The sequence below is a fragment of the Pimephales promelas genome, chromosome 5 (genome assembly GCF_988280905.1).
Source record: "Pimephales promelas chromosome 5, fPimPro1.hap1.1, whole genome shotgun sequence".
Classification (NCBI taxonomy): domain Eukaryota; kingdom Metazoa; phylum Chordata; class Actinopteri; order Cypriniformes; family Leuciscidae; genus Pimephales; species Pimephales promelas.
In genome coordinates this window covers 23,428,875-23,446,730 of record NC_142773.1, presented here as the reverse complement: position 1 = coordinate 23,446,730, position 17,856 = coordinate 23,428,875, and the positions used below count along the sequence as shown (strand labels likewise).

The 17,856-nt window shown below is 36.9% G+C and overlaps 1 protein-coding gene across 2 annotated transcripts in view; it reads left to right on the top strand.

Moving 5' to 3' along the window:
- The window catches only part of carmil3 (capping protein regulator and myosin 1 linker 3), a 51,437-nt gene that overhangs the window by 24,312 nt on the left and 9,269 nt on the right, over positions 1–17,856 (top strand). For both annotated transcript variants that reach the window (XM_039654703.2, XM_039654702.2), the window contains exons 15-25: positions 122–198; positions 5,507–5,611; positions 8,091–8,160; positions 9,289–9,370; positions 9,505–9,601; positions 12,149–12,203; positions 12,465–12,637; positions 13,469–13,537; positions 14,028–14,121; positions 15,466–15,564; positions 16,290–16,409. In XM_039654703.2, the coding sequence (XP_039510637.2) occupies positions 122–198; positions 5,507–5,611; positions 8,091–8,160; positions 9,289–9,370; positions 9,505–9,601; positions 12,149–12,203; positions 12,465–12,637; positions 13,469–13,537; positions 14,028–14,121; positions 15,466–15,564; positions 16,290–16,409 (1,041 nt within the window). The remainder of the gene's footprint in view (positions 1–121; positions 199–5,506; positions 5,612–8,090; positions 8,161–9,288; positions 9,371–9,504; positions 9,602–12,148; positions 12,204–12,464; positions 12,638–13,468; positions 13,538–14,027; positions 14,122–15,465; positions 15,565–16,289; positions 16,410–17,856) is intronic.

The window sequence follows — 17,856 nt, the reverse complement described above, 5'->3', positions numbered from 1 at the left end:
TGATATTTCTGTCATATTTAATGGTCCTAAATTACAGAATTATTCAAATTGTCACCATTCTTTTGCTGCCAATCTCCTTCCCTCTCTTTTTTTTTACATTCTCTTTTTTATTTCCTCTCAGCTATTTGGAGCTCTGTTGCGGGGCTGCTGTGCCGATCTCTCCTACTTGAACCTGTCCAAAAACTCCTTTTCTCACAGGTGAGCTAAACTGCCTCCCACATGCTCTTGCATGATAATCTGTCACTTTTGAATCCATTTCATAGCATCTCCCTACCTCAACCACGCACATCATCGCAAGTCAGTTTGACTCATCTCAGTCAGTTCCTCAGAAAACTCTTCCTACTATTTCCATGAATTTAACCAAAAGTTTCCTGATGGAAATGAAGCTTAACCAGCTTAAAGGGTTAGTTCACTCAAATTGTATCATTAATTTCTCACCCTCATGTGATTCCAAACCTGTAAGACATTCGATCATCTTCAGAACACAAAATAAGATATTTTTGATGAAATTCGAGAGCTTTCTGACCCCGCATAGACTGCAACGTTTCAACTTCTAGGGCCAGAAAGGTAGTAAAGATATTGTTATAATAGTCCGTGTGACTACAGAAGTTCAACCTTAATTTTATTTTTTGTGCCTCAAAAAAAAAAAAAAAAATGTATTCTGTGAATTCTTCTCTTCCGTGTCAGTCTCTGACGCTGTTCACATTGTAAACACAGTGCAGCACTTCCGGGTTTAGACCGCCGGCTCACTATTGGCCAGCTCTTCTGTCAGCAACACATGCAAGCTTTGTGGTGCTCATGTGAACGGCATCGGAGACTTGACAAAAGAGAGGAAATTGTTGAATAAAGTTGTTACATTTGTTTTTTTGCACACAAAACTGAATCTTGTCGCTTCATAAAATTAAGGTTGAACTCTGTAGTCACACACCTTGTTTTAATTTTGTCTAAGTGTCTTTACTACCTTTCTGTGCCTTGAAAGTGGTGATTATGTCTATGTGGGGTCAGAAAGCTCTCGGATTTCATTAAAATAATTTGTGTTCTGAAGATGATCGAAGGTCTTACGGAAAGACATGAGGATGAATAATTATTGATCGATTTTTATTTTTTGTGTGATCTATCCCTTTAAATCAGTATTTTGTCTTGTTTTTCAGTAAAAATATAAAAACAAGGTGTTTATCTGAGAAGCAAAGTTATTTCTGAAGATATTAAGGTTTTATTTTTAGAGACCAGCCCCCGGTTCCACAGACTTAAGCCTAGTCCCAGACTATGTTTACCCTGTTTTGACTGAAAGCAACTTGCACTGTCATTTCTTAAAATATGTCAGTGCCATTGCTTAGTCTCAAGATGCACACCTTTTTTTTTTCTAAGGCATGGTTATAAATGATACATACATACACCAATTGATCTAAGACTAATCTTGGCTTAATATGAGCCCTGTCCGTGAAACCAGGCCCAGATTTTTCTATTTAAGATGGCTTGAAACAGAAATTGTAATAATCTTTTCTTCCTTAAAAAATGTAAGACGGGACTTATGATTATGTCCACCGGGAATTGATCAGATGGTTGTGGTTTGCCATTGCTGTGATCTAATGTGAGTGACAGATTGTCCCACCCTCGTGTCAGTAAACACATCATCAGAGAAGAGATGGATAAATCATTTATGAAAAATGCTGCAATATTGCATAAAAAACAAGACTCTTCCATTTTGAATTAATGGTAACTTTAAGTTTAATTTTCTCGTGCCCAAAGCAAATAATTTATTACGCATAAAAAAAAATTAGTGAGTAAAAAACATTATAATTAAAAAAGAATATAAAACGTGTTTTATTTTGCACAATTTTGCTTTTAAAGAAACTATATTCTGTTTTAATGATTGAATTATGGTCAAGTTCAGTTTATTTGTATTGCACTTACACAACAGCCACGCACCTGACCAAAGTGCTTTTATTTATTTTAGGGCTGTGCAAAAATTAATTGCGATTAATCGCATCCAAAATAAAAGTCTGTGTTTACATAATATATTTGTGTGTGCTGTATATAATTAAGTTGTATATATAAATACACACACATGCATGTATATATTTAAGAAAATGTGTTATTCATATATAAAACATTTATATTTATATAATATAGATTATGTATTTATAAATATATACAGAATTTAAGCGCAAATAATTCTTAAACATATACATGCATGCATAGGTATTTATATATACAAAATAATTATATACAGCACACACAAATGTATTATGTAAACACAGACTTTTATTTTGGATGTGATTAATCGCAATTAACTTTTGCACAGCCCTAATTTATTTATTTATTTATTTTATTATAAGCCATGGAAAATAAGTGCATTTTTAGTTGAGACTTAAAAGTGGTCAAGGAAGGGGCTATCTTCATTTCTAAATGGCTCAACCACAGAAAACTCTCAAGTTTGAGTCTGGAATGTGGGACTAAGAGAAGGTTTACCTTAACCTTAATATCTTCCTCTTGTTGGGGTGATATGGGCGCTTTTAAGGCTATTAAGAAGGCATCTTGCAGCTGCGTTTTGAACTAGTTGAAGACAAGCAATTTGAGACTTTGAAATTTGAAAACGTGAGGTAATAAAAGCATGAACAACCATCTCTAGAGTTTTATGATTTAGGAAAGGTTTGACTTTAGACAACAGACGAAGTTGATAAAAAGTTTTAAAGTTTTTCTTCTATTACAGAAGAAATGTGTTTGTCAAGGTTTAAAGATTCAAAGCAGAACGCCCAGGTCCCGTACACGTGAAGATCTAAACGTGTATTGTCAACTTAGATCAAAGCTGATAATCTGAGAATTATCAGTGGGCCCAAAAATGATCACCTTGGTTATGTTTTCATTTAAAGTAAAAAAAAAAAAAAATCTGCTAATCAAGATTTAACTAGGCAACTTAGTAAGGATGTAAAGGCAGAAGGTTCATTTCTCTTGGTTGTTAAATACATTTGGGTATCATCCACATAACAATGAAAACATACCCCGTGTCTTCTTAGAATGGTGTCTTCACTGTTACTGGAAAACAAAACAAATATTTAACAGGTCAACATCAGGTCTGCTCATACTTTTCCTCGTCAACCATCCAGGGGTGCGTTTGCCGAAAGCATCGTTAGCCAAGGTCGCAAGTTCCGTCATTATCTGCATAGTTTAACGAGTCGGCGTTCCAACGGACATTTCGCAAACAGCATCACAAAGTTGGGTGGTTTGAACGACAGCTCTCGACCTGTGGTTAGAGGCATCGTTTCTATATTGCATGACATTTGGAGGTAATAAATCCTTATCTTGAGCAAAATAAGGAAGCTGACATTTAGTACAACCGGTGCCTTTTATTTAGAATACATACAAATGTAATTTACGTCTTTTAGTTTTTCAAAAGATTTGAAGTAACGTGTTTGAAGAGTGCGCATGTGCGAACGTGCTCTACTATGTAAGAACGAGTCAAATATTGAGTCTGGTAATAAAGCATAACAACTGAGAACAATTAGAAATAGTCCTCAGATGACATGTCTGGAATTTATATAAAACAAATCTATCGTTAATTGGATCTCAAACTGTTTTATTAAAAGTATTGCTTATTATTACTCCACCACGTGCGAAACCAACGTGGTTGAATGATACTTTGCGACAGTGGGTTTCAGGAAACAGTCGTGACAAGCTAGTTGATTTCTCCAACGATGCATCGTACTATGGTAGTGAAACAGTGAACTACGTCGTTGTACGGGAAACGCACCCCAGACCAGTTTGGACCTGTTAGTAACCATAAATGATCAGCTTGTACCAGCTGGATTTAACTACCATCAGAAGCTGGTTGTAAATGGGTTGCTCAGCAGGAAAAAAAGTGCCTGTAGTAATACATTATGAGTTAAAGTGGGACATGAGCGATCAGATAGAACTGGTGGACCTGCATATTACACAGATGGTAATACAGCTACTGCAACAGCATCACATGAAAACAGGTTTTCGTGTGAAAAAATGTGTCTCCATGAGTGAGCCAAATCTTTCAAAACCTGATTTGGAAAAACAGCTCATAAATGAAGCAAATAATGTTTTGTTTTGTTAATTCTACCAATACTCTATCATTAGCTTTATGATAAAAGCCTATGGCATGGCAAGTAAACATGCATGTGTCTGCATGTGAGAAGCTGTAGGCTGAGGAGACACTGAAATGCAATGATCCATCTTCCTGCCTCACTCCCTCTGAACCCGAACAGCAATTCCATCTCCCCTCTCGGCACGTTAACGGCGTTATGAGAAACTCTCTGAAAAATGAGGCTAATTTTAGCTGAACTTATTGTTCAGAATGGAAGGTTTCTTCATCATTTGCACCTCCTACAAATGTGTTTGTTCTTAAATGGGTTTGAATTTGCAGAGGGGTGGATTTTACTGTCTAAAGATTGAAACAATCTTTTTATTTATTTATTTATTTTTTTTGGCTGTGTTGGAATTGAAATACTTGCTTACATACTGAACACTGTGCAGTTTAGTAGTAATATTTGTTGACACATTATGCCAAAATATGTTTCAAACAACTGTGCTGCATTGTCACGTAATGACACAAATCTCATTGGAATTTCTTTGTGAACGATTTTTTTTTCCAGCCGATGAACGTTAAAAAAACATTAACAGCCAATCAAAATGTAGAGCTTGAACATTTAAAGTGTCAGACGACATAACCCTTAAAATAGTCATAACATTATTATGCGTTGGTGTGAATGCTAATACAGATATCATTATATGTATATTTATAGTTTTTGTTCTAGGTGTGAACAGGCCTTTCTATTTTTATTTTTGACAAATGCAATAGGTCGTGGCACATTGTGCTCAGCATGCTGCAATAATAATAGTATTCTAGTACGCTATTGCAAACATAACCTCTTTTTTCTAGTTCTAATTTCATCCTCTCTCAAATTCCCACCTCAACTCCCACTTAGAAACATACACATCCAAACACAGAACCACTGCACACATGGGCATCTCCATACGAGTAAATCTGGCTACGCTAGTGTCATGTGAAGGCAGCAATGTAAATCTGTCTGAGCTGATAAGACAGAGAGCCCATGAATATTAAATGGGAATGTTCCCTTAACAATCTCTGCTCTTGTTAACACGTTTACACATATTCCTCCTCTCTCTCTTTCTCTCTCTGAAATGATAATGTCACTGTCAAACACAGAAATGCTATCATAAACTGTCATGTTTTTAGACCCCCCCACCATATCCCTCACTGACTGCCTGTCTCCTTTTTTCTCATTTTCCCTGTCTAATTCTGTCCCACCCAAATTTGTTTAGTCCAATGTTTTATGCCGTAAACTAAGATAGCTAGAAAATGTATAACACGTAATATACTGTATACAAACAACGCTTTTTCAAATAAGCCAGAGGGTATACTTTTGAGCCTTTTATGTCTTATTGCTCAGGGTTTTGTGAAGCATGGTATGATGTATTATGAATTAAAGTATCCCCTTCATTTCTGTCATCCTTTTAGGAAAGTGAGAGAGACACTTCCTTCCTTCCGTCAGTTCTTCAGTTCAGCGTTCAGTCTCACTCACATCAGTCTGGCGTCTATGAAAATGCCTCCCGACGTGCTGAGGTGAGCCCGGTCGGCGATTTGCCTTTTCATGCTGCAGTTTAGCTAGTTTAATCTGATTTAGTTGGTTTCCCAGCCTGACCAACTCTAAAGCCTTAAAACCGCTCTAAAGCCAACAAACCAGATTTTCACATTCTGAGAGACAAGCCAACCACATTAGGCTGGTTTAAGCTGGGTGACTTTTATAGAACAAGATAACCCATGTCACATTAACCCAGGATTTGCCATATCCTGAACTGAACCCTAAATTAATTATCTCTACTTTTCAGGTATTCACCCAATTTTTTTTCATCATTATTGCCCTCATATTATTTCAAAGTGACTTTCTTTCTTCTCCTGAATGCAAAATAAGGGATTTTAAAGAATGTTTGTAAACTGTTTTGGTGACCATTGACTTGGGGGGAAAAGGTGTGTAAATGATGACAGAATTTAAATCATTTTGGTGATCTATCCTTTTAAGCAGTTTTCAAGAATACACAGTTTTCATGTCAGCATGAAGCCAGCAGTAAAATCCCTCACTTTCATGAATTTTTAAAAGGCAGGCATATTTTTTGATGTAATATAGATACACCAAAGGGCTTGCTGGGATGATCAAATCAACCACACCCCCCTGTGTAGTGTACAAGTAAAAAGTGTAGTAAGTCATCATTTTTGGAAACATGTCAAACTAAACTGTCCATTAGTGGTAAAAGAACTTTCTGTTCTGCGTTGAATTTGAATTTGGAGCTTTCTAGACTGAGAAAACCCAGAAAATGTATTTTTGGCTTATGTGGATAAAAGACATGAACTCCCAGAATGCACTTGCTTCGCTGCCCTAGGAGGCCACGCCTACCGGTAACAGAGCACTGCAGTTAAACAACAAGTCTAGGCTACTAGTGAGTCTCTGTGATGAGTCTGCCCGAAAATGTTTCGAGATCGCCCAAAATGTCTGTGATTCGGCTTTTGCGTTCTACAGTCGCCATTCATTATGTTTACTGTGGCGAGCAGGACGAACAGGCGCGAGGCCGGTGGCGGGATTACGATTAGTGACACCTGTCACCGTATCTCTCACAGAGGAGCGGGAATTTTCTTAGCAATGTTAAAGCGCACATCAACCGATCATTTGTTTAGCATTCATGAAAACACTACATTCAGATTCACCAATCAGAATGAATTCAGTTAGATTGAAACAAAAGGTGTGCATGTAAACAATGAACGCGACCGCAGAAAGCAAAAGCTGAATCCCGGACATCGACGGCCGGACATGTCCGGGAAAAAGAGGATGGTAACCCCTACTACTCAGCTTTCTCCACAAAACAAGAGCCTGCTAGCTTAGCTTCTAAAAAAAGATGGCTGACACTATGTGTACATTCTGTGAGTGAGATCCCACCCTCTATGGGAGGGTTGAAAACGTGCGGGACAGCCCCTATTACTGACTGTAGTCTTTAGCCTCTGACCAAAAAAATCCCTTGATGACGCAAAATGACGATCCGAGGATTTTTTCCAGACAAAAAATACATAAATCTCTCGTCTCAGGGGGATATGAGGGTGGAAAGCAGGCTAATTCGAAAATACTGCAGGTTTTCTACTAATACCAAGCTTAATGCTAAATCCTGAAGTATCCCTTTAATGATTAATTTAAAACAATGGTTTTCTATTTAAATATATTTTTACATTTAATTTATTGCTGTGATGGCAAAGCTGAATTTTCAGCATTATTCCTCCAGTCATTAATGTCACATGATCACAAAAATCATTCTAAAATGCAGATTTTGGTGCTCAAGAAGCATTTAATATTATTATTATTATTATTTGTGTTGAAAATGTCCTGTAGCAATTCTTGCTACCCTAAACTGAATTGAATTGGATAGTTCATAATATTTGAATTTTACTATTAATGGACATCTAGATCCTTCAATGGAGGCTCATAATAAATAAACTGTTAAATCTGTTATGATTATAATGACCTAAAAGAGAACACAAACCGCAAAATCACAATCCTTTGTTTTCGTCTGGATGTGTTCATTAAATGGTTAACAATTTTGAGTGTGAAAAGCCCACTTGAAGAAATTTCTGGCGATTCATTTCTAGTTTTAGAGCTCTGCACTCATAACTGAGGTCAGAGTCAAGATGTTCACGCAGCTGCTATTTTGGGAAAGCCAGAATGTTTTCAAATGAAGCATTTCAAACAGGGTCATACTACCTCCCTGCTCACAAACACAAACTGAGCGCACAACAGTCTGTCACACCCAGCTGAGCACCTGATTTTAGCTCTCTTCTGTCAACAGCACCAGCCCACACCAGAGGACTCGAACTAATCTCTAAGCTCTTTTCCCCTTAATCCCTTAAGTCTTGCGTAACGCTTTGACAGTGTCCATATAGACCTTTTCTGATTTGATTTATTATGGAGATCAGCCATGGAGGCACATAATAGAAGGCTAAGTCTCTTCAATGAGGCATGTAATGCTGCCAGTAATGACGACGTCCGTGTGTTTGTTCACAGAGCTCTGTTCCTTGGGCTGTCATCCAATCCTCACATCACTGACCTACACCTGGACATTAGCAGCTGTGAGGTACCCCATCCCCCGTTGTGTCCCTAAATCTGGATTGAGCTCTATAAATGCATGTCGTTCTCTCTGTTGCCTGGAGATCCTTCAGTCTGTGGTCACCTTACTGTGTGTACAGATATGTCGGCTACTGAATTTGTCACACAGAAAGTCTTTCAAGGTTTCTTTTGAGAATGCAATGTGTGTTGATGTCTGTGGGGCCTTATTTTGCCCTCATGTAATTGTTTTATTTGTTCTCAGAAATCAAATCATAAACTATTTTAACTTTACCGCAAATCTCACTACCGTGGCTTGGAAAATAGTTAACATTATGTGCTGCTTGTTGTCACACTTTCAGTATATTTTGTATGTTGGCTTTAGGCCAGGGATTTTATTTTTCATTCAGGTTATTAATTGCAATTTTTGTTGACCAAATAATTTAAAATTCATCAATTTTTTTTATTTTATTTTTTGCATGCTACTTTTTACGTATTGACTGATGAAAAACATATTCTACTGTTTATATTTCGTTGAAAGAACTATAAGAACTATTCTATTGTGACACTTACCCCATATAGTGTCACATCTAAAATATAATAATGGTGTAAATCACTTTTTCAGTTGCCAATATCATGGCTTGAAAGTTCTGGTAGTAATATTATTTTGTATTAAAAGTAATAAATAATCAATTCTAAATAACTGTAATTACGTCCAAAACTGATACTCTATACATTTTGCACTTCAAAAATGGAAAAAAAGTGCGGAGTTATTTCTAATGGAGTCATTCCGGATCAACTCTGGATCAAAAATGCTTGTACTTTTTTAGAATAGCAAAACAATACTAAATGTTCCTGCATAGTAATTGACCTTCAAAAAAATCGTCCTAAAAAAATCCACTGGAGTAAAAGCAACCAGCCCTAGTCTCAACATAACAAACTATTCCAAAACTGATTGACTGTTAGAAATGAAAAAGCAGTTAATTTGACCTTGGTGTTGATAGCAACATGCTCTTTCAGTTGAGTTATTGAAAAATATTTAAGTGCATAGTATAAATTATACATGTTTGAGCCTCTGAGCGTTTTCTCTCTCTCTATCAACCCATGATCCCGTCTTTCTCTATCTCTTTTTCATTCTCTCCGTTTGTCTGCCTCTCAGCTCAGGTCTGCTGGAGCGGGAATAATACAGGACCTTTTCCCCAGAGTCTCCTGCATCAGCACACTGGACATCTCAGACAACGGTGAGACATCTAACTGCATAAATGAAAAGAAGCTTTCGTCTGCTCCCACCGACCTTCAGCCCATCTCTTTCCCCTCAGTTGCATTTGCTTCAGTCACCTTTGACTCTGCCTCTTCATTTTCATGTTCATTTCAGGGCTGGATGCTGATCTTCTCTGTGTCATTCCTGCCTTCTCCAGACACCCGTCCCTCAAACACCTGCTGCTGGGCAAGAACTTTAACATCAAGGGCAGGTACATCTTCCCAGACTGAGAGAGACACATCATAGAGCAAACAGATATACGTGTATACATTTATTTGTCTGGCAGATGCATGTATCCAAAGTGACTTAAAGTGCAAATGATACTAGCTGCCTGTGGCAGTTTGAAGATAAGCGCCTAAAGGTTCAATACAGCTTAAGCTCTATCAGTAACAGTCTGATGCTGTCGATTACCAAAAATGTGTTTACAGATGTGCACTTACAGAAGCCTTGCAGGCAAGTGGGAAATGTGGAACTCATATTTTTGTCAAAGCACTTACATGAATCCTACAGTAAAAAATGTCATTTGAGCTGTCTAAATGGTCTAAATTGTCAGTTTGAAAAGGGACAAGTTCTCTAGGTTGGTGAAAATATGTTTTTAACAATATAAACCTTTCAAGACAGACCTACAATGAGCTTTGAGGTTATTAATGGATGTTAAGTGTTTCTATTGAAGCCATCAGTCAACATAATTACAATATCATAAAAAAATAAATAAATCATGGACAAATTCCAGGTGAAGAACTACACTACCTGTAACCCCGGGAATAAAGATCATCTACCAATCAGAGAGTTTCAGCAAACAAATCAGCTTAGCAGTGACCAGCCACTACTATGAAGCATTGCATATGATGTTTACAAGCTTCTTGTATGTTTGTGTATCATTTTTATATATGTAAATATAACGGTCACTGAGGTTGCTGTATGAAGCACACAATGCATAAGAATAGGACAAAAACAGTCTTTAATAAATCCAAATCCTACATGGAACACTCAGGAGATTACCAGGAAACAACATATAAAACAACCACGTAAACCAACAACAACATGGCAATGAACAGAGGAAACTAGAGGCTTAAATACACAGACAATCAACAGAACTAAGAACATGTGAGGAACTAATGAGGAAACTATGGAAACTAATAATCGAACAGAACTCGGGCAACCCGGAAAAGGAAGAGAATGAGAGAATGAAAACCAAAACAGAACTAGAATGTAACATAACAATGTATCATGGTTTCCAAAAAAAAAAAAAAAAAAAAAAATAGTAATATAGAAGCAGAACGTCTCGGTTACATATGTAACACTCGTTCCCAGAAGGAGGGTACTGAGACGTAGTCCCGTCGCCACTGTTGCTGGACCACCACTGACTTCGAGTTACACTCGGCTCCTCGGCGAGAAACAACTAGTGCGTGCATCCACTTCCGTATTTATACTTGCGCCGTGGGGGCGGAGTGTGTGATGCATTTCACGCTTGCAAATGCAAGGGTGTAACTTTGGTTTTAGAAATGGGAGGGGCACAAAAAGGAATTTGAAAATTGGGAAGCTACCCATAGGAAATTACGCCTGTGCGCATTCCCAATCAGTCAACACGTCGACTACGTTGAACGTGAGCAACTGAAAGGAAACTGTTTTCAACATTGATGATAATAAGAAAAAAATAAATAAAATCAGCATATTAGAATGATTTCTGAAGGATCATGTGACACTAAAGCCTGGAGTAATGATGCTGAAAATTCAGCTTTGCCATCACATGAATAAATTACATTTTAAAATATGAAGACTTCAGATTTAAAAAAAAACAAAACAAAACAATTCCCTCTGACATTTTTCTTTTAAATTAGTATTTTTATCAGGCTCCTATCTTTAGATTCTGTAATTTCATTTTAAGGGCATTAAAATGTTATTGTTCGGTTATACAGTAGAAATGCCTTATTTTCAAAAATGTCACTGATAAGAGTAAAATTAAAAACATAAATATGCTCATTTAAAAGAAAAATGTCAGACTGACTTTTTTTTGTGCATTTTATGACCATGCTCAGAGTAAAAAAAAAAGAAGACAATCGCTCACTTGTCAGACACATTAGTGTTGTGATTATTATTAATTAGTAATTATTTAAAATTGATCTGTTAGTTATTAGTTCTTCGTGTGGGTAATCTCATTCAGTAATCATTAATTACCCAAAAAGGAACTATTTTAGTCCTAAATTTGCTATTACTTGATGTACTCATTGGTCCTGCATTACATCCTGTATATATAGTTCCCTATTAATGATGGACCTTTATTATATAGCGTTACCAATATTTTTCGAAACATTAAAAATATTTTTTTATACTTGGCTGTAAATCAATTGGCATTGCTTTATAGTAGGCCTACTGTAGTTCCACCCCTCACAAAAAACGCATAACACTTAAATGCATTACTGCAAGGGTCAACTGTTTGTTTTCACAGATTGATGGATTATTCAAAATGATGTTCTGTGATAATCAACAGCTTCACACAGTTGATATAGAGCTTAAGTACCATACACAGATTAACAGATATAACACATATCCACTCTGAGACAGGCAGATGAGGTAAGCAGGTTAGAAAAATCTGTGAAACCATCTGCAATCTCAAACTGAATGTGGGTACACAGTAGGAGGCTCTCAGGGAGGCAGAGGAGGGACTGGGGGGAGGTGTGTTAAGTGTTATTAATCTTGGGGTTGAGGGAGTGTGTGTGTGTGTATGTATAAGACCTGATGTTTCCTTTGTTTGCAGGGTTTTGGACGAGGTTCTGCAGAAACTAGTGCATCTCGTGCAGGAGGAAGAGTGTGTGAGTGTTTTACAAGCATATACGCACCTTGCACTCTCAAACACACATGCAGGGTACAAAAGCTTTCTAATGGTCTGGTGTATTACAGCACTAGTGATTCATCCATCCTTCCTTCACTCTCTCTCCTTCAGGGCATGTAGTCCTCTCAGTGCAGATATCGCCTTGCTTGATCAATTATTAAGCGCTGTTTTTACAGATCACAGACATTGCAACCTCACACACACATACTTCTATCTCTTTCTGGTTGCTCTTTCTTGACAGGCCCTGCAGAGCTTGTCTTTGGCTGACTCCAGGTTGCGTTCGAGAGGCACTGTGCTCGTGAACGCTCTCGGCAGCAACGCCTGCCTGAAGAAGGTGGATTTGAGTGGGAACGGACTTGATGACACAGGAGCGAGGATGCTCAGTAAAGCCCTGCAAATCAACACCACGCTCAGGTAGTCTGTCCTTAGGAGAACAGGTTTACGGTGCTATGAATTATAAAAAAAAATTATACACTGTCTCAAAAATATACATTATTGTAATAACAAAAAACCTGTTGACTGAGAGGCAAACTATTCATTTTAGTTTACGGTCAGGATTTACTTAATGTGAAAAATTAGCACAGGTGGGGATGGTTATTTTTGCCAGTGAGCTTATTGCATATGCATTCGTAGGAGTTTCCCTTTATGGGAGGGGAGCATTTAAATGAATCATGAAAAGGTGATTTACTAAGGTTTGCGCTAGTCAATTTACTGGTGTTTGTACCATTATTTACCACATGAAAAAGCAGATTGTCTTAAACCAGATTCTAAATTTGGTAGATTGCTTTGGTCATTCATTATGAAACCGATCCGGTTGCATCTGCGCTTTTCAGTGTGCTCGAGCAGAACTTTTCACTCCCATCTGTGCTTTTATGGGATGGCGCTCTCACGCTAATTTGCCCTGTTTAGTAAATCTGGCCCTAGACCTTCTAATGATACAACCTTTTTCATAAAAAGCTTTGATTGTTTCAGAAAAATTAAGATTGCCCATTGCATCCCCCCACATCCCCCTGGAAGTTTTTTTATTTACAAATTTACAATTATGACAATGACCCTAATTATTTTCTGTTTAACACATTTTACCATATTTAAAACCAAATCCAGCAGATTTGTCCTCAAAATCAGTGCAGAAAATCTACTGTACAAAAGGCATGAAGATTCTATTTGAGTGTACTTACTAATAATTAATAATGCATAATTGTCTAGTACTGTTTAAGATTTTCATGGTTTGTTTCTTTCTTGTAGAAGTGTGACGTGGGATCGGAATAACACAAGTGCAACGGGTTTCCAAGATGTGGCTCGAGCCTTAGAACAGTACGACACACACACACACTCACATTCGTATCATGCACATTCACCCATGTGAGAACTGACTCACTCATCTCTTTTCAAACTTATTCACAGCATGCTGTTACTGGGAAAGAAATAAGAGCTTCAGTCCATGCTTACTTGAATGTGTATTGCACAGTCTTTCATCACCTCTCCAACCTGCCTGTAATGCACAATTAGAGCATTGTTCTGGAAACATCTCTCTTCCCTGGAGATCTACACAACTATTATTTAATGTAGAAACTTTTTTAACAGACTTGAATTCTTGCATTCAGGAGACTGTAATCATCGGGAGAGTGTTGTTCTCAGTACATAATGCTTTAAAATCTGTTAAAAGAAACAGAGTACTCTGTTAAAAGTAAAAAAAAAAAACCCAACTGTTTCTTTAGACACATTTTCTCTCTTGCTGGAGCTTATTCATCTCTTGTGTTGCCATGTTTGGGGAAGACTTTAATAATTTTTACTCTCTCCTCAGTAACTTCACTCTGCAGTACATGCCCATCCCACTCAGTGATGTGACACAGGCATACCGTAGCGCTCCTGACAGGACAGAACAGGCACTAACCAAGGTAAGAGTGATGATTTTTTTTTTTTTTTTTTCATTTTAAAGAAGATATGGTAACAAATTAGTTTGGGGAACAAAACTAGTTGCTTATTAGCTTGCATATTACTAGCATATTGGCTGTTGATACAGTAAATATTAAAGGGATAGTTCACTTTGAAATTAATTTTTGATATGTTTTAGCTTATCTCAAGGGCATCCAAGATGTAGGTGTCTTTGTTTCCACAGTATTTTCAATTTTGACATTTTTCGGTCAAACCGTTGTTGTCTGTCAGTCCTATAATGCAGTTTTAGGGGGTCCACCTCAAAGAGCAAAGAGCATGCACAGAGAAGTCCAAATTAAACATGATTTAATGACTCGTAAATGTAAGTACACATTGATGGGCTGAGGCACGAAACGAACGGTTTGTGTGAGGAAACGAACAGTATTTATATTGTTTTTACCTTGTTTAATCAGTCACGTCCAAGTGATCTGAATCAGTTGTTCAATGCCCAACTGCTTCTATACATTGAAGACCCATGTGAGCACCATGTGTTATGATTGGCCTAGCCTGAAGTAGCCTAGCCTGACTTGGAATCACTGACTGGAGGGATTTTAGACTCCTCAAGTGTAGAGGAAAAAGAGCTTTTCGGTGGTGGGATCTAGGTTGTGGAACAGCCTGCCAGCACATCTTAGGGCTGCTCCCTCCTTCTAACTTTTTAAATCTCTCTTGTAAACCTATTTGTTGTTCTTTAAGCTTTTAAATGATGTTGATGATCTTATTTATTTTGTGTGACTTATCTGATTTGTACAGCACTTTAGTCAGTCCTCAGACTGTTTTTAAATGTGCTTTATAAATAAAAGAACTAACTAGACTGGTTATTTTGGTGTTATTGCACAGCTCTCTGAAATACTTGATTCTGATTGGTCAATCAGGGCATTTAGCAGGCAAAGAATGCATAAATAATAAATTCAGACTTTTTTTTTACATTTGTCCCCAAAATCACGATTATTTGGTTGAATTCTTAGATCTCATTGTAGATGGGACTGATTCATAAAAAAAAAATAAAATAAAAAAAAAAATAAAAAAAAATCTGTGTTTGTATCATGTGACTGTTTTGAACAGCTGTTTTGAGATTAACAGCCCCAAGGTGGTCGAAATGTTTATACACGTTTAATGAGCCCAGAGATGTAAAACTTCTACAAGGTCAGTGCTGAGAGAGGGACACCGCAGACAATACATTTATCTTTCATTAATTTGCAGCATAATTACAATCATTTCCACATGACTGCATGGCTTATCTGAGCATCAATGTTCTTTTATTTGACATTAATGAGTATTCTCTCCCTCACTCTTTCTGTCTCTCTCAGATCCAGCGGGCTCTGTTAAGGAATAACCAGACTCAGCGTTTCTCTCAGAAACAGGCTCTTCGGTTGCATCAGGGGCTGGTCACTAGTACTGCAGAACAGGTACAGACCACCGCCTCATATTCACACGCCTCATGGTCTCTCTTACTCTTCACCACTCCAGATCCGATTCACTCACACTTCTAGTACGTGATCATGTTGATGATGGTGATAATGAGGGTTAGTTCTAATTATTTATTAATTTATTTATTTTTGCAGAAGCAGACTTATTTCGCAATTATCTAATTTCAATTCTCAGTGCTTTAAAAGCTGAAATTCAGTCTTATCGTCACAGGAATAATTTACTTTAAACTAAAATATATATTAAAAGTTAGTATATATTAATAAATATATTAAAAGAGAAAACAGTTATTTTAGATTTTAATAATGTTTCACAGTACAACTATTTTGATTGTATTTTTGATCAAATAAATGCAGCCCTTGTATAAGAGACTTCTTTCAACAACAAAATAATCGGAATTCTACCATTTGCGTTCCCATTCGGGTCAGCCTGAGAATGGATTGCTTATATTGGTCTCTTCCCTATAAACTGGGATAGGAGAAAGGTTTTTACCATACATTTGTGTGTGTGTGTGTGTGTGTGTGACACAGAGAGAGAGAGAGAGAGAGAGAGAGAGAGAGAGAGAGAGAGAGCATCTCTTTTACCTTGCTAATGTGAACTTTGTATTGTTAGATCAAACTCACACAGCTATATCTCTATCGTCTCTTTGTTGTTCTCCTTTTCTTTCCATCTCTGTCTCTGTCTTTCTCTCTTCCTGCTGTCCCAGGTGATGGAGCGTCTGTGCGTACGTGTGCAGCAGCAGGTGTGTGTGTTGAGAGGAACAGGTGAAGGGGAAGAGCTACAGGCAGCCAGACAGGTCCTCAAGGAGGCCAGGAACTCTCGAGCTGTGAGTGTGTTTGTGTATTTACCTGTCAAAAGTTTGGACACCCACTATCACTTGCTTCAGTCATCAAAACTATGTACTGTAACATAATAAATGTAAGTGTAAGAATTATACCCTAAATACACTATCATTCAAATGTTTGGGATCAGTAATATATATTTTTTAAAGTAAAAAATTGTTTCTCTAACACGGCGGCCTTAAAGGGATACTCCACATTTTACCAGTCCTCCAGAGTTCGACAGTCGAGTTTTACCATTTTCGAATCCATTCAGCCGATTATCTGATATTTAGAAGAATATCAGTACCCAGACAGTTTTTGGTCTCACTGACTTCCATAGTAGGAAAAAAATATACTATGAAACTCAATGAAAAATCAATGAAACTCGACTATTCAACTCTGGGGGAGTTGTAAAATGAGCCTATTTCCAAAAAAAAATGGAGTATCCCTTTAAACTGATCTATAATGACAGTAAATACATGAGGAACATTTTTTACAGTATATTTTAATGTAGGTAAACAATCATTAATAAATTATAGTACTGCTCATTTATTGTTAATTCGTGATGTTTCAGGCTACATTCTCTCATGTTAATTTAAACAACATGAAATGTTAAAATGAATGTTGAAAGCAGCACTTTTAATTTAATAAATGTTGTAAAAGAATTGTTCATTGCATTAACTAATGTGAACAAATTGAACTATATTGTAAAGAGTAACATTTTTAGGCACATTTATATTTGTCTACAAAACTAATTCAGCGTATTATAAAGCATTTAGACTTTGAAGTAACAGGTTTTTAAGATCATGAGAAACAAATTCAGTCAAGTATGTCTACTTGTCGAAGTTTAAATTCCAGAAATGATATACTACTGTACATATTACTTCCATTGCTTGGACATTTTAGTAATGTGGATTTTTTTCTGTAATCACATTAATGTTGATATTTGCTTAACGTCATTTGGATGGCTATACAGTAACATTCAGTCAGATTTTATTTATGTTCTGTGTTAAATCCAGATATTCACGCGTGTTCTTCGTTTATTCATTTAAGCCACCACCATTGCTTTTATGAGCAAACATTAAAGGGATACTCCACTTTTTTTGGAAATAGGCTCATTTTACCACTCCCCCAGAGTTAAACAGTCGAGTTTTACCGTTTTCGAATGTATTCAGCCGATTTTTTTTTTATATTTAGAAGAATATCAGTAACCAGACAGTTTCTGGTCTCATTGACTTCCATAGTATATATATTTTTTTCCTACTTAGTAAGTCAATGAGACCAGAAACGGTCTGGTTACTGATATTCTTCTAAATATCAGAAAATCGGCAGAATGGATTCGAAAACGTTAAAACTCGACTGCTTAACTCTGGGGGAGTGGTAAAATGAGCCTATTTCCAAAAAAAGTGGAGTATCCCTTTAAAAATGAAAGACATCACCTGCATGACTCAT